The sequence below is a fragment of the Melospiza georgiana genome, chromosome 5 (genome assembly GCF_028018845.1).
Source record: "Melospiza georgiana isolate bMelGeo1 chromosome 5, bMelGeo1.pri, whole genome shotgun sequence".
NCBI lineage: Eukaryota > Metazoa > Chordata > Aves > Passeriformes > Passerellidae > Melospiza > Melospiza georgiana.
The window spans coordinates 42,314,144-42,329,557 of NC_080434.1; the positions used below are offsets into that span (position 1 = coordinate 42,314,144).

A 15,414-nucleotide genomic window follows, 5' to 3' on the forward strand; every position below is an offset into this window, starting at 1 on the left:
TAATTCTTTTATTTGGGATATCATTCTCAATTTAGGTGTGCGGCACAACTGCCACACACTGAACAGACTTGCCAAGTGTGAAGCTTAAAGCTCCAGTTGCCTTTGGAAAATTGTAACACATGCCCCTAAAGACGGGTGGGATAAAAGTTTTCCTTTCTATTTCCATGCTGCCAGGGACCTCTTGCTGGAGCGTTGGAGTTGTGGGAGTCACTTGTGCCCATTTTCTCTCATAGGTATTGTCAGTATGGATTCTCCCTATGCTTCTGTAACACCTTCTTCTACACACCTGGGGACCTTTGCCTCGAACCTGTCGGGAGGGCAGATCTATGCGCCCGGGACACCGCTGGGCGGCGCGCCTGCAGCTGCTAATTTCAACAGACAGCATTTTTCCCCTCTTAGTTTATTGCCTCCATGTTCATCAGCATCAAATGGTGAGTTCTGGTCAGCAGGGAGCTGCTGAGAAGCTGCTGTATAAATAAAATTGTCTGGCAGAACTGTATAAGGAGCTCCAGGATAAAATCCTTAGGGCAGGTTCTTGTTCCTCCTCTACCTTTGGCCCCAGCAGTTAGGAGTTTTTTGGACAGAAAACAAATAAGCTGTGGGGTGCTGGCTTATTTAGGGAACGTGTTAATGTGTTTTATTGGCAAAAACAATGACAAACCCCAGGGAACAAATCAAAAAGAAGAAGAAAAAACAAACCCAACAAAGACAGGTTTATGTGGGCTTATTTCAGCTCTGATTCAGAATATAATCCTCAAATCCTCTGTTGCTGATAGGCTGTGATGCTTAGTTAAGGTTTTGTGGTGTGTGTCCTCCAGTGGCTGAGCTACCAGGGCATGATAAGCATTTTATATAAGGGGCGAAATCGTGGTGAATATCTCTGCTCTGGAAATAAAATGATCCTGAGGTGGGTGAATGTTGCATTAACCAGCTCCCCTTGTCAGTTGTTGGACACGGAGGGTAGGTTTTTAGGGTCTAGCTGCCATCACTAAGTGCTCGTGTTGCTCTCCTTGCAGAATCTCCTGCTCAGTCCGTGTCCTCTGGAGTACGAGCACCCTCTCCCACCCCTTCAGCAGTGTCCTTGGGATCAGAAAAGCCCAGTAATGTTTCTCAGGACAGAAAAGTTCCTGTTCCCATTGGGACTGAACGGTCTGCACGCATTAGACAAACTGGAACGTCGACTCCTTCTGTAATTGGGAGCAACTTGGCTGCTCCAGTGGGCCACAGTGGGATCTGGTCCTTCGAAGGTATAGGTGGCAGTCAAGGTATGTGGTGTTATAGGTGCACTTGAGTTGATCACGCCATTGCATTTGTCTTCAGCACAGCACATGCCAAAGTTGGGTGCCTGAAAACACAGAAATGTTCTTTCCAAAGGCTTGGGAACAAGGACTTCTCTTAGCCTTCCTGTCCACTTAATTGTTTTAACAAGGTTTCTGAAGCCCTGGGGCATTCTGAAATGTCCTGGCTAGGAAGATTTGGTACTCCCAAGTAGGAGCAGGAAAAATAAAAACAGGCCTTCCAGGCATGAACACAGTGAGGAACATGGAATTGAGGAAGACGGGAAATGGAGGTGTCACAAGATAACTATCTGGAGTTTCTTGTTGATAAAGAGGTTGTTTGTATGGTAGGAGTTAATATTTAATTTGTAGCTAAGGTAGAACTTTTTGTGCTGAGAATGGTGCTTTTATAAAGTGATAAAAATCCACATTTGGGTTTCCTTTATTCTTTTCAGCCGTCCACCTTCTGCTAGCACAAGGCTCTTGGCTCTCCTGGAGTCACATAGAATCTAGTATTTTGGATTTTATTAACAATTTCAGTTAGTGGTCTTACAGCTTTTCTTACTAAACCTGTCAGGAGTCTTGGATGCAGTTTCTGGGAGACTGATTAACTTCTTCCATATTAATTGCGTTGTTTTTTTTTTTTGTGGGAAGTTATATTTTTAATTTCTTTAGGGCTTTTTTGCTTGGGATGGGGGGGTATGAATATTGAGGCTGTGTTGGATTGGACCTCTGGATGTCCTGTCAGCCTCCTGCACAAAATGGGGTTTGCCATGAGTTCTGCCTGTATTGCTCAAGGCCTTATCCAGTCTACTCTGGAAAACCTGCAGGGACTGGAACTGCTCCACCGTTCAGAGCAATCCGTTCTGCTCCTTGACTGAGTCCAGACAGCTGAAGGTTTTAATTGACTGACTGTGCTGGCATTTTTCCCCAAATACAAACTCTTTTTTTACTTCACTGATGGTCTTTTCCCAGATAAAGCTTTAGAAATTCACTAATTATTTGCCTTGTGTAGCTGTGAAAGTTGTCTGTTGTACCTGTCTTGGCTTTTGGGATGCTACTTTCTTTCTGCTTCGGTCAATGACTTCAACATTTTGATTTTCAGTTCACTTTCGGATTGGCTCTTCTCTACTTGAGTATTGGAGTGCCTCAGAAATGTTTCTGTACCCCTTCTCCAAATAATTTTTTTTTAATGTTTTGTTTTGAAAATTGGATTTTTTGAATGTCTGGAGTTTGAACTGTAGCACCCAATACCAAGCTGCCTCTGATGAATTCACAGAATTAGGACATGAGCACATATCTGCAGCTGGTCCTTTCCTGGTTTTGGTTTGCACAGATACTTCTGTGTCCCTTAGAATATGAAGTAATTAATGGAAGAATGGTAGTGAAGTAGAGCAAATAGTCTTCATAGTGTACATACCCTCTCCACAGCACCAAAGGCACGAGGAATTGAGGTTTTTGGAGGAGGGAGAGTTAGCCCAAATTCCAGCTTTGCTGTTGAAATGGAGGAAAGTTGCAGGGGCAGCGCTCTGGTTGCAGGTAACTGTCCCAAACTCCTGGCAGCAGCTCAGGGCTCCTGGCCCTGCAGGTGGCACTCCTGGTGCTGTCCATCCGTCCATCTGTCCGTCCATGCACGCCGTGGGCTCCCGCACTGTGGAGCGGGTGGGGGCTGAGCTCTGCGGGCTGGCAGGGTCAGGGGTGCCGTGGCTAACGCCGTGTCTCTGTGCTGCTGGCAGACAAAGTGGACTGGTGTCACAGCGGCATGGGCAGCCACATGATCCACAGGCCCATGTCCGACCCAGGCGTCTTCTCGCACCAAGCCATGGAGAGAGACAGCGCGGGCATCGTAGCGCCTTCCGGTACATTCCATCAGCCCGTCCCTGCAGGATACATGGACTTCCCAAAAGTCGGGGTAATGACCTCCTTGGCTCCTTTTTATCCTGCTGGCCATGCAGTGGCATTCATTAAAGCATCGTGTGACTGTTCCTTTCCTTCCCCCCAGGGAATGCCTTTTTCTGTGTATGGGAACGCCATAATTCCTCCTGTAGCCCCCATCACAGATGGTACTGGAGGCCCCATCTTTAACGGGCCTCATGCTGCTGACCCATCTTGGAACTCGCTGATAAAAATGGTTTCAAATTCCACAGAAAACAATGGGCCTCAGACGGTAATTGCTCCCCTTTTTTGCACTGTGTATTTCACTCAAAATGTATCATAATTCCTGTCTGTGCAGTTAGGCATTTGGGAAGACAAATCTTGGGGCAAAATTTCATAGGAAAAGCCAGTTTATGTGCTGTTAGTTGAGCTTTCCCTTCCCGAGAAGGGGATGCAGCAACGGGGCTGCTGCTGGGCTCTGTAGTTGAGGATGTTGTGACTGTGTTAGGAGCCCCCCAAGGAAGGGAGTAAGTAGCTCTTTGCTGCTCTGATCTTGCCTGGCTTGCCTACTGAATATAATTTAGGTAGAGGGATTAATTCCTCTAAACCTCTTGTTCTTACTCAGGAACTAATACCATAATGGAACGTCAGTAGCTCTGGTTAGATTATATCCTGTGATTGTGTTTAATTGGACAGTGATCCCTGTTAGTGTTACTAAATAAAGTTGTTTCTGGGCTGAATTCGCTTGGGAATGATCCAAGCTGTGGGGAGCACTCCCAGCTCTGCTAGGCCATAGGTGTGAAGGAGAGGGGATTTGGCCACAGTTTAGGTATTGTTCTGAGGTGGCTTCTCGTCCCTGCAAGGTGATTTCTGGTTTCATGAGGAAACTTTGCCCCCCAAAGAAAACTTTACTGGGTTAGACCTGGGATTCCCCAGAGCTGAAAGTGTTAGGGGAAGGTAAGGTGGGAGGAATCAATTTGTTGTTTCTCTGAACTTATAGTCAAGAAGAGTGCACATCCCTTGCTCTGGGTGTGGAGGGATTTGGGAGCTGGGCTGAGCAATCATTTGCTGTACCCCCAGAGCCCTGTTCGTGGTCCTGGCCAGGAGAAGTGTGACCCTGCAGCCCCTGTGAGCTGTGCCCTCCTGGAGCAGCCCAAAGCACGGTGCTAACCTGGGTTTCTCTTGCAGGTGTGGACTGGAACCTGGACACCTCACATGAACAGTGTGCATATGAACCAACTGGGCTGAGTGGGATCAACGTGCTGGCCTTGAGATTCCTTTTTTTGCAGAGGAAACCACAATTGGCAGAAACAGTTTATGTGCTCCCAGATCATTCTACTGATGTGCTTGACTGAAGTGTGTAGGCTTTTTGCAGAAGAACTTACTAACTGACCTTTTTCTGTGAACATTGTGACCGCCCATTCCCCACCATCATATGTTTCAACTTAGTTAGACTTTCTTCTTTCCTTTCCTCCTCTTTTTTTTTTTTTTTTTTGACATAACTTTCTGTTGAAGCTGTTCTTTGGCTGGTTGGTTTTAGTACTGTAAACTGCTTCTGAGCAAACACAGAAATTTAGCGAAATTATGTAAACTTGATCCTGAAGTTTTAGAATGGCAAATAAATGTACAATTGTTTACATAACAAATGGCTAAGCAGAAAGTAAATTTCAATATGTCAGTTATAGAGGCTCTACTTTATGTAGACTTAAATTAATGTGAGATATGTACCTTCATATTCAGAAATCTGGATGTTTCCTTCATACATTAAACTATTAATAAGCATAACTTTTCTACTTGTGTAATTTAAATAAGTGATAAAAAGAGAAACACTCCAGGCATTATCAGAGGGCCTTTTCCAAATGTGTGTTGGATTTTTTTGAGAAAACATACATTCTTTGTTTGACATTTCAGGAGAGCTTCCTTGCTGAAGGCTCCAGAGGCTGGTCTCTTCCAGAATCAGGCCCATGTAGGTTTATTTGGAAGAGTCCAAGTGGGAAATTCCCATGTTCATTGTTAGGAGCTGTCACCTGTGGGCAGAAGTAGCAGGAGATGAAGGAGGGTGGGTCCTGTGAGGCTGGGCTGGGGAGCAGTGACACAGATCCAGTCAGGATCCCTGTACAGTTCCCTTAGAGAGCACTTAAAGGAGATCTACTGCTCAGATTTAGGAAGTATTATTTGGTTTTGTTATGGTTCCTCCTTAGAAAACCAAGCAAACACCTCAGCTGGCCACAGAAACTACTGTCTTTTAACGATTGTGGTGGTATTTGAGGTGTCCCCAAACCTTTGGCATACCCAAGGCTGTATACCTGTCCTTAGGTGCTGCTCTGAATAAAAGCAAGTTCCTTTTTCCAGCAGTCTGATCTCCTTAAATACATCCTGTGAAGATCTGGTGCTAGCAAAATCGATCCCAGAGTGAGGAGCTGCTCAGAAAAAGGTTTGAAACTCCATCTCACACCTTATCAGTGTGGGTGAGTGCCCTTCCTCTGTGCTGCTACAGTCATTTGCTGCAGGCTTTAGTGCTGTTTAGGGTTACTAATTATTAATCCTACTGGGAAATAGTATTTATTAGCACCATGAATTCCAGAGTATTTTGTTGACCTGAGAGTTACATCCATGCCTGGAGCAGTAACAGGCCTGATGCCACCACTGTGGCAGTGGGCTGGGCATGGGAGATCCTGGGTGGGTGGAATTGGACCATTTTTATTCCCAGATAGTTTGGGGTTCTTTTCCCCCACAGTGTAATGCTTTTTGTTTGTCCAGTAAACCAAGCAATGCACTCTTTTGGGAGCGGGCAGGTGCTGTTTATTTGGGGAAAGGGAGCAGAACCAGGGTTAGAACAGGAAGATAACACAGTGCAGTGCATGGTCTAAGGGATGTTTTGACCTCTCCTTGCTGGCAGAAAGGGGTAAGGAGACAGGTCAGAACCTGGCTGGGAAGGAAGGAGAACATTCCTCATGTGGAATGATGAAGTGTTTGGTTACGATTAATTACTGTAGAATATAATCTTCAGGCTGAGAGGGTTGGGACTGTTCAGCCTGCAGAAGGGAAGGCTGTGTGAACTCCTCACCGCAGCATTGCAGTATCTGAAGTGGCCCAAGAGGGACTCCTGTCAGGAACTGCAGTGATACGCCCACAAGTAACGGGTACAGTGGAAAAAGGGGAAATTTAGGCTAGCTATTGGGAGGAAGTATTTACTGGAAGAGGGGTGAGACAGTGGCCCAACCCCGGCAGGGCTCAAAGCCGGTTTGGACAACACTGCCAGTCCTACGGTGTGATCCCTGGGGATGCCCGGTGCAGGAACCACTCCGTCGTTCCTTTCCAAGTCAGCACACACACTGTGATGTGGCGGGAAGTGTCCCGGCCCGGGGCAGCCGGGTTCCGACCCAGCGCAGGGCACGCCGTGAGGCGCCGCCCTCCCCGTGCCCTCAGCCGCTATGGGGCGGGGCGGGGCGGCGCATGCGCCGCAGCGGAGGGGGCGGAGCCAGTCGGCATGTGGCGGCTCGTGCGGGCGGGCGCGGGGGCCCCGCCGGCCGTGGCGGCTCTGGCGGCAGCGGGAGCGGGGCCGGGGCCGAGCGGGCACGGCGGCACCGAGGGCTGGTACGAATGGGCGGCAGGGTCCCCGCCCGTGCACTGGGCCGAGGGCGGGCTGGCGGCGCTGCAGGAGGCCACCGGGCTGCCCTGTTGGGCCGCCATCGCCGGCGGGGCCGCCTTGCTGCGCACCGCCGTGACCCTACCGCTGGCCGCGCAGCAGGGGCGGCTGCTGGCTAAGGTGCGAGCGCTGAGGGGCTCTGAGGGAAGGACCGGTGGAGGGGCTGAGGGGGCCGCGGAATAAACATCGCAATTCCTTTATTGCAGCGGGTTTGGGTGCGTTTGGGGGTTTTTTTAAAGGAATTTTTACGTTTTGTGCTTTTTTTGGTTGTAGAAGTGAGCGTGTGTTGCACTCGTGTAATACGGTCTCTTATGCTGTGGGTGGTGACTTTGTTCACTGCCGAGTTGTGTCCTCATGGCCTTTAATTTATTGCTCTTCGTTTTATTTATATACATATACAGTTTACATATTTTATCATATGTGTAACACAATATATTTGTAAATAATACATTCTATTATATTGTAGTGGTTTTGGTTTGTTAATTTAAGATTTTTCTTAAGCATATATGTATTTTCTATTATATATTTATATTTGTATATTATTATTCGTTTTTATAATTGACCGTTTGTTTTGTTTTTTTTTTAACATTGAAGTGCCATTACAGCTGAGTCTTCTTAAGTGGAGTAGCTGATTACAAGTCCTGAATGCAGGCAAAAAGATGCTTGCTAAGAATTGCCCTGGTTTCAGCTGTAATAGAAATCACTTTTTTCTTTAAAAAGTACAAAATCTAAAAAGATTAAAATTCTGTATTCATTTCATGTAGTAGTAAGAGAGTATTTTTGATTGTTTCTGCAATTACTTGTCACTGTTACCGTTACGTAGTTATTTTGTTTAAAGATGAAAGGTGTTCACTGATGTTGAGTGAGGCGTTAACAAGATGCCTTGTCCCTCACAGGGGTTTCCTACCCCTACAGGTGTTAACTTACAGTGGTAATGAATATGTTTGATGCCTGTGCTGGTATTAAACCATAGAAGAGTAATAATTATTATAATACCCATTGAGGTATTGAATTTTACAGTGGCAATGTGTATGAATTACTGTACATTATTAATACGTATTAATTCCTGTACAGAAATTAAATTTTACAGTGATAATTAACAAGTGTAATACTTGTTCAGGTGTTGAGTTACCAGGGATAACTAACAACGGAGGGAGGGAGGGAGTGTTACCTGCCATTGTGCCCAACCAGTTCTCCTTTTCTTTAGCTAGCTGGAAAACCTGCAGCCTGAGATTAAGGAGCTTGCCCAGCGCCTTCGCTATGAAGTTTCAGTGCGTGGAAAGCAGCTGGGCTGGTCTGAAAAGGTGGCCAGGTACGAGGGGGATTGCCCACACCTCCTGAATCCGTTCTGGAGTGGGGTGTGCAGGAAGGAAGATGCCACAAACAGCGCTTTGGCAGCAAGGTTCTGCCACGGCCCACAGCTTAGATTTTCTTTCCCCTCCTGCGGTTTATTTATTTATTTATTCTGTTACCTTTCAGCTTTTGTCCATGTCAAAGCTCTGACTTGTGCTTTCCTCTCCCAAAGGTCCCACTTTGCCCGGAACATGCGGAGGATTGTCACGGAGCTGTACGTCCGGGACAACTGCCACCCCTTCAAGGCCACGCTGCTGCCGTGGGTGCAGGTGCCCATGTGGGTGTGCGTGTCCCTGGCTCTGCGCAACTGCAGCGTCGGTGCGCTGGGCTCTGAAGGTGGGCAAGTGCACTTGTGGAGGTCAGAAAAAGGGTCCTGTCCCACAAACAGGTGCTGCACCTGGACACAAATCTTCTCTCACTGTCACCTCTTACCCACTTGCTGCCTTCACAGGCACCTTGTTGGTTAAAGGGCACAATGTCCCAAGCTTGGTGTACAAGCTGATATAAAAATCAGTCAGCTACTCAGATTTTAAACCTAATATATAATAAATAATAAACCTTATAATATAATAAACCTTAATTAATTAATATAAATAATAAGTAATATTTGAAATTAGTTCTAAACTTAATGTAGTCTGACAGTCCTGTTTAGCAAATCATATTACATGTGCCACACCACACTCACTGTTAATCTGTATTTTTTCTCTTTCCATTCTCTTTCCATGTGAAATACTGTAGACAAGGTGAATGTGTGAGGGTCTTTTAAATTTAAAAAAAACAACTGATTTTTTAGACAAGAGTTTATACTTTGTTTTTTAAGCAAAGATGGCTAGTTATACAGCTACTAAGAAGAATATAGTTTTCTCAAAATCAGGAAATAAACACTGTAGGTTACTGCATTCCTATTTTCCTCACTGACTTGTAAAATATTTGAGATTGAAGTATTTTTTATTGCAGATTTTCCTGTCTGTGGCTGTCATGAGCTAAGCCAGGTCTCAGCTTGTATCTCTCACTTTTCTTACTTATATTGGTAGCAGAGTGTTAAACCGAAGATTTTGGCTTTAATTGTACTTACCATGTGGATAAAACATACCTAGAAACTTTGGTTTCTGATTTTACATATGGTACAGTTCTGGCTCACTTGAGACAGCAAATTATACTGAATTTTGTATTTTCTTCAATTTTTTCCCTGTAGTGCAAGAACAGTTTTCCTCAGGAGGAGCACTGTGGTTCACAGACCTCACGGCACCTGATTCCACGTGGATTTTGCCAGTGTCCCTGGGGCTGGTGAATTTGCTGGTGGTGGAGGTATGTTGGTGGAATAAACCAGCAGCAGTGACTGCAGAGGGCTAACACGTGAAGGTGGCTGCAGATTGTCACTGCTTCAAATGCACTGGGCAGAAGTGAAACACAATCTCTTTGCTCTGTGTATTTTAATGTGTTAGGTGTTTTTGTTCAGAGGCCTCCAGGCCGGATGGGACATGTCTCAAATCTACTTGAACTTCAGTAATATTTAGTCTTGACTGCAGTTTCTTTAGGATGCTGCTCTAATGAGATTTCTAGGTATTAATCTTGAGTACAGCCGTTTCGAAAAGAGTTTGTTTGTAACTGTGAGTTTCTGCCCTTTCAGATCTTTGCTTCCCAAACAAAAATGCCAGTTTCACGGATCCAGAGGCTCGTCACCAACTTCTTCCGTGCGGTGTCCGTGGTGATGATCCCTATTGCTGCCACAGTGCCCTCTGTAAGTACCCAGGTGACCTCTGGGATGTCACCTGTGCCTGGGCTGTTCTGGTGCATCGAGGACAGCCTGAAGGCCTCACATGTTTCTTGTCTCTACTGCTGTGTGCTTAAGAAAAGTCACATGTTCTGTCTATGTGTATGCTTAAATCTCGTTGCCTTTGGGATGTTTTTGTTCAAGGAGGAAGACTTTGCAAACTTGAAGGGTGTTAATGTCCTCCATGTAGCCTGAAAAAAGGAGAGGAAAGCTATGTGTAAAGACACACAGACAAATGTTTGTTCACTGGAAACCAGTGTAGTTCTTAAATTAGGAAATTTTCCACATCTTCCTTTCTTCAAACACTTCTCATTTTTACCAGGTTTTGTACTGCAGAGTGTTCTTAGTAAAAATAAAGTGTGTGGTTGTTTGGCTCAATTATAGTTTTAAATACAGAAGTTGAAGCAAGCTTGATATGAATTAAGAGCTGTCAAGCCTCAGTGTAGATGGCACTTTCCCCAGAGGAGTTCAGAGACAGACAGTTACATTTCACATGGAAGCCATTATTGCATGAGAGCAGGAGGAGTTGTTTAGGTGAGTTATTTTCATCAATCCCTGGGAATAACCCACAGCTGTGGTTCAGGAGGAGCTGCCTGAGGCTGGTACTTTGCTTGCCTCCAGGGAGCTGATGTGTGCTTGTGTTGTTGCAGTCCATGGCGCTGTACTGGCTGTCCTCGAGCCTGGTGGGGCTGTCCCACAACCTCCTGCTGCGCTCTCCCTCCTTCCGCCGCCTGTGCCGCATCCCCAGGACCCCGTCCCACTCGGACACGCCCTACAGGGACATGCTGGCTGCCTTGGCCTCCAAGTACAGCTTCAGGAAACAGCACCTCTGAGCTCCAGGAGGAGCTGCCTCAGCAGTGAAGTCATGCTGTTCTAGTCAGATGTACTTATTTGCTGTATATTTATTTTCCCAATAAAACGCTGGCTGGCCATGAGGAAGGATTGGTCAGCAAAAATGTGTCTTTACTGGGAAGCTTTGTTTCAAGGGGGTCCTTTTGCTGCTGCAGTAGTCCAGAAATCCAGGTTGGTCTCCTGAATTATCATAAGAAATTGGCCAGGTGAGTGTTAAATAAAGCTGTGACTTGTATACAGCACCTTTCTTTTATTCTTAAGTCCTAAAGATGAAAAGGTTTGGGTTTGTTTTTGTTTTTTTTTTTTTTGTTAAAATGAGCGTTAATTAATTATTTACCTTAACTTTTTTAAAGATTCCAAGCTACTACTGTGATGTAAACTGACAAAAATTCAGAAGCAGAAATTTTTAATGCAGACTTGTAAACATTTATTTGAGTTGCTGTGATAATCTAGTGGAACTTTACAGATAGGGCTGACTAAAACCAGCAGTTTAGAAGAAAAAGTGCAGATGTCATTGGACTCACAACACTGCACTTTACCTGTAAGGATGTTTCACTGAGGTCTTCCACTGTTTTCACTGTTAGGAGTCTCAGAACATCAGTGATAGTTGTGTCTGAATGCTGCCAGGATGTTTTATACCAAAAAATACTCCCCAAAACAGGTGTGAAACGGATGGCAAAGCAGCCAAAAGCATCTCATCTAATGGTGTCTAACAATTCAAAACCCACAGGTAAGGAGGTGAGAAGGTATGTGATAAAGCCCTTTCCAGGTCTGCATTACAGGTAAGATAATGTTCTAGACTTTTAAAGCGTCTTTGAGGTTTCTCTGAATGAATATTGTCATTTTGCCTCATCTGAAGGTGTTGGGAAAAGACTATGGAAAGGGGAGTGAGTTTTTGTCTGGGAAGCTGGTGGTAGGGGGAGCTGGTGCTCCATGCAGTGCAAAGGAAAGTCAGCTCTCCTTCCTCAGCAGTCTCACCTGAAAGGGGCTCACATTCCCAGCCTGGGAACAGGGCAGGCTGGAAACAGCTATGTCTTGTGTGCAGTAAAAAAATAAAATTATATTTTTTGGGAAGCATAAAGAGGGCTGTGAAACTGGTCACTGAAAAAAAAATGACTTGCAGCTCTGTCAGGACCCCATATGTTCAGTGCAGGAAATGTTCAAATGCTGGCCTTGTTAGGTTTGCAGTTCTCCATTTATGTTTGCTTTACACCATTTTAACCTTACAAAATTACACCCAAGACCTACCACTGCGAGATAAAAGAGAATAAGGTTTCTCCAGTGAGTGTATTTGGTGGTGGATTTATCACAGCATTATTTTAGTCTGGAAGAGGGTTGTTGGAACACTGCATGGACTGAAAAGGGAGCCTAAGCTTAAGAAACTGAAGTCAGGCAAGTCCAAGTTCCCTGAATGGGTTCTCTTCAGAAGTGCTGAAATATCCTGGCTGGGTGATACTTGTTTCATCCTCTGTCCTGAAGATGCAGTGTGAACTTGGAGAACTTGATGCTTGTTATCTTTGTGGTTGTGCCCTTCAAAAAGACATTGTTTACACAAAAGCTTACCTCTGTTCCCAGCCATAGTAATAACTCTGTTCCAATACATTGTCTGGCCTAAAATCCTTGTCTCAGTGTTAGATGCTCTTCCTAGGAAATAGGATCGGAAATTTGCTGTTTGCCTTTTTATGGTAATGCAGTTTTTTTGTTGTCAGTCCGTGTCGATGAGACAAAGATGGAGCAACGATATGTATGATGGTGTGTGTCAGGTCAAATGAGTGCTCCTTGACTGTGGAAGGGCTAAGGGAGGTTTCTGGAGAAGAAGTCAGAAAAACCTGTCGCTGTGTTCTCTCACAAACCCAGCTGAAGTGTCTTAAAAAAACCTGTACAATATTCTTTGTGAATGACCCTTTATTATTTAAGTAATGTGGTTTATAGCTCTAACTGTGTCTCCACCTCTCCTGTTTGCTTCCTGTTCTGGCTTTGCTGAAAACAAAGTGATTGTAGGCAAATGAGCAAAACCCAGTAGTGATAAAATAATTGTGGTTTTAGAAAGGAGGGCAGTTTCCTTCCTAGCTCCCCTCTGATTATTAGCCTGAAACACTGTAGGTGAGATGAGCTGGCTGCTGTCCCATTGAGGAATGAGATATCAGTATGATCCAACACCTTTTACAGGCTGGTGGAGGGGTTGCTGCTGTCTGCCGGAGAATTTGACACCTTGCCAGTCCACCTGGTGGTTCTTTGGCGTTGTTTTAGTGGGGAATCCAAACTCCTCATCCAAAGCTCAGTTACTAGGATGGATTCCTTGAAGTGCAAGAATTTTTTTTCCTGGACTGAGTGTCATTTTTGGCACGGTTCCATGGTTTCTGGAAAGTAAAAATCTTTAAAGTACTGTTAAGTGCATTGCTGTACACACGGGGGTGCTCCTGTTCCTATCAGCTGCAGGGCTGCTGGGTTCTGACATCAGGACAGGCAGGCAAGCATTGCACTAAAACTTTTTTCCTCCTCTCTTTCATCTTGGTGCTGTTTCAGAGCTTAATCAGGCTGTCCTTCACAGTGCACACTGCTTTTCCACCTCACTGCTGTGCCCCTTTGAAGTAACCCAGTGCTCAACACTGCTGAGTTGAAAATAATGGGAAGAACTCCTTGCTGCTCCCTCTTTGTGGCTGAGGATGCCCAAGGGAAGCGGGCAGATGTCTGGAGCAATCTGGTTGTCTTTGCAAAGCCCCCCAAAGTTTGTGCAGCCGTGTGGCCAGCTGCCAGCAGGATCCCTTTTCCACTTGGTGTTATTAACCTACTTATATTTAATTAATCTAACTGCTTTCTAATGGTAAATAAGGTATTCTCCATTCCTTTGAAGCTCAGCGTAGTGCTGAAAAGCAACAGCAGCTGCTGCTTTCCCGAGTGAGGTGTTCTGTTCTGTTTTCTGAGTTTCAGGGATCACAGAAAAATTCAGAATGAGGGATTAGTGCTTCACATCAATGGCACCTCGATGATTTTGATCCCTTTTTGCTGCACAAAACTGTAGTGTTACAGGCTTTGGGTTTGGGTAGGGATGTTTGAAGAAGCCTGTGTAAATTAGGTTCATCATTAAGGTGAGTGCACACATCCCTATGTTCCTTTATTTAAGGAGTTGAAGTCTGTGGATTCATTTGTCAAGGTACCTATTCATAATTTGATTGCCTTAATTAACTTTGCAGTTGGAATAATAGTAAGTAACTTTTTTTAGCCTATTTTACTTAATATAATCCCCTTCTTTTGTTTGAAAGTGGAAGAGACCACTACTGCCTTATTTGTAGGGACTGGGCTTCTGGAGGAAATCTTCCAGCTCCCATACTCAAATCCCTCATGAAAATAAGGGGATTGTGCTGTGTGCTCTGAGGCTTAATATTACCTGGCCTTTTCAGGCCTAGAGAGAGGTAGGGAGGGTATTTCCCTGTGCCAAGTACCCTGCCTTCCTTCCTGCAGGGCAGTCACACTCCTGTGTTCACACTTGAGCAGTAGAAAGGTGGTTTTGGTATTTGCTGCTGAGAACAGCAGAGAATTTGGGATGCTGTCACAAGATTGACTTTGGCTTTAGGAGTCCAAGGCTCAAATGTGTGAAATGGAGGGGACAGAGAGGTTGGAAAGCCACTTGAAATATCAGTGGCTGCCACACAGGGAGTAATGGGAAGATTTTTAATTGGAAACAAATGCCAGCCTTCAACATCATCCACTCCTGAGGAGAAGGGCCCTGTGGATTCAGGAGTTTGGGGCTGAGTGTATTTATCTGGAGTGTTCTGGGGAGCTGTTGGTCAGGGATGTGCAGTTGTTCCAGAGAGGGTGGAATGCCAGCCCGTGGTGAGTGATGGATCCTTGGAAGCGCAAGAGAAGAAGAAGGTCTGTGGATTGTAGTTACAGTGTGCTCTTGGCAGGCAAGTAAAGCAAGCCAGGAAGTGCTTTTCCACTCTGGTGTTTTAAGACTACCTGAGATGGGCCAGGAATCTTCAGGCAGGGACATGGTAAGTTTAGAAATACTTAAATTTGAGCAGGACAGATCATCTGCTTGGCTTTAGGGCTGTGTTGGATTCCCATTTGTCCTTGTGCGTGCTTTTCACTTGGGAATGTGTGTAGGAAAATGGTGAACTGTGAACCTTATCTGACAGGATAGCATTTAAAATACGGATTTCCTGGAAGTTTTGAAAGGCTGGATTTGATTTGAGAGGTCTGTTGGAGGTACCAGAACACTCAAGTGCAGTGGTTTTCTTTCAGCACCTGAGTTTGAACAGAAAACTGACCTCTCTCCTGCTGACAGAGGTTTATCAGGCATACCTCAGAGCTGAGGGAGCTGCTGCAGGCAGAGAGCACGTTCTTCTGGATGAATTCCTGACCTTGAGCCCTCTCTGTCTAGAAAATAAATGATAAAATCTTATACTGGGGGAAATCAGTTGCTTAGAAATGTAGCTAATAAAATATAAATAGTGGTGGTACTCTCTAGGCATGTTATTTCTGCTTTGAGGAGGAACTGGAGATTGAAAGTTGGCAGACAGCAACTTTCTGGAGGTTTCATATCAATGTAGCCTAAACCTTGTGAGTACAACTAAAGGGATTTTAGTTTAGGTTTAGTTTAGAACTCAAGTTCTTTGTGCGTTTTGTTAAAG

At 45.1% G+C, this 15,414-nt stretch overlaps 2 protein-coding genes across 7 annotated transcripts in view; both read left to right on the forward strand.

Annotated features, from left to right (window-relative positions):
* The window catches only part of ANKRD17 (ankyrin repeat domain 17), a 52,482-nt gene extending 47,545 nt beyond the window's left edge, over positions 1-4,937 (forward strand). For all 4 annotated transcript variants that reach the window (XM_058023835.1, XM_058023837.1, XM_058023836.1 and 1 more), the window contains exons 30-34: positions 234-431; positions 1,017-1,265; positions 3,014-3,189; positions 3,280-3,444; positions 4,341-4,937. In XM_058023835.1, coding sequence (XP_057879818.1) covers positions 234-431; positions 1,017-1,265; positions 3,014-3,189; positions 3,280-3,444; positions 4,341-4,400 — 848 coding nt within the window. In that variant the 3' untranslated portion in view covers positions 4,401-4,937. The remainder of the gene's footprint in view (positions 1-233; positions 432-1,016; positions 1,266-3,013; positions 3,190-3,279; positions 3,445-4,340) is intronic.
* A 1,705-nt stretch (positions 4,938-6,642) lies between these two features.
* Positions 6,643-10,888, forward strand: LOC131083743 (cytochrome c oxidase assembly protein COX18, mitochondrial). 3 transcript variants are annotated; one of them, XM_058024670.1, is made up of 6 exons: positions 6,643-6,921; positions 8,013-8,113; positions 8,327-8,490; positions 9,350-9,462; positions 9,785-9,895; positions 10,579-10,888. In XM_058024670.1, exons 1-6 carry the CDS (start codon positions 6,643-6,645, stop codon positions 10,759-10,761), a joined length of 951 nt encoding a protein of 316 aa, XP_057880653.1. In that variant the 3' UTR covers positions 10,762-10,888. The 3 variants fall into 3 exon arrangements, with proteins under 3 accessions (XP_057880653.1, XP_057880655.1, XP_057880654.1); XM_058024672.1 differs by having other exon boundaries at positions 6,698-6,749; positions 8,009-8,113; XM_058024671.1 differs by having other exon boundaries at positions 6,841-6,921; positions 8,009-8,113.
* The last annotated feature ends 4,526 nt before the right edge of the window (positions 10,889-15,414 follow it).

Bases quoted from the DNA above. Each gene is read 5' to 3' on its own strand.
- LOC131083743 (XM_058024670.1), top strand. From the start codon at position 6,643: ATGTGGCGGCTCGTGCGGGCGGGCGCGGGGGCCCCGCCGGCCGTGGCG. The intron at 6,922-8,012 runs GTGCGAGCGCTG...TTCTTTAGCTAG, and splicing joins AGGGGCGGCTGCTGGCTAAG to CTGGAAAACCTGCAGCCTGA. The intron at 8,114-8,326 runs GTACGAGGGGGA...CCTCTCCCAAAG, and splicing joins TGGTCTGAAAAGGTGGCCAG to GTCCCACTTTGCCCGGAACA.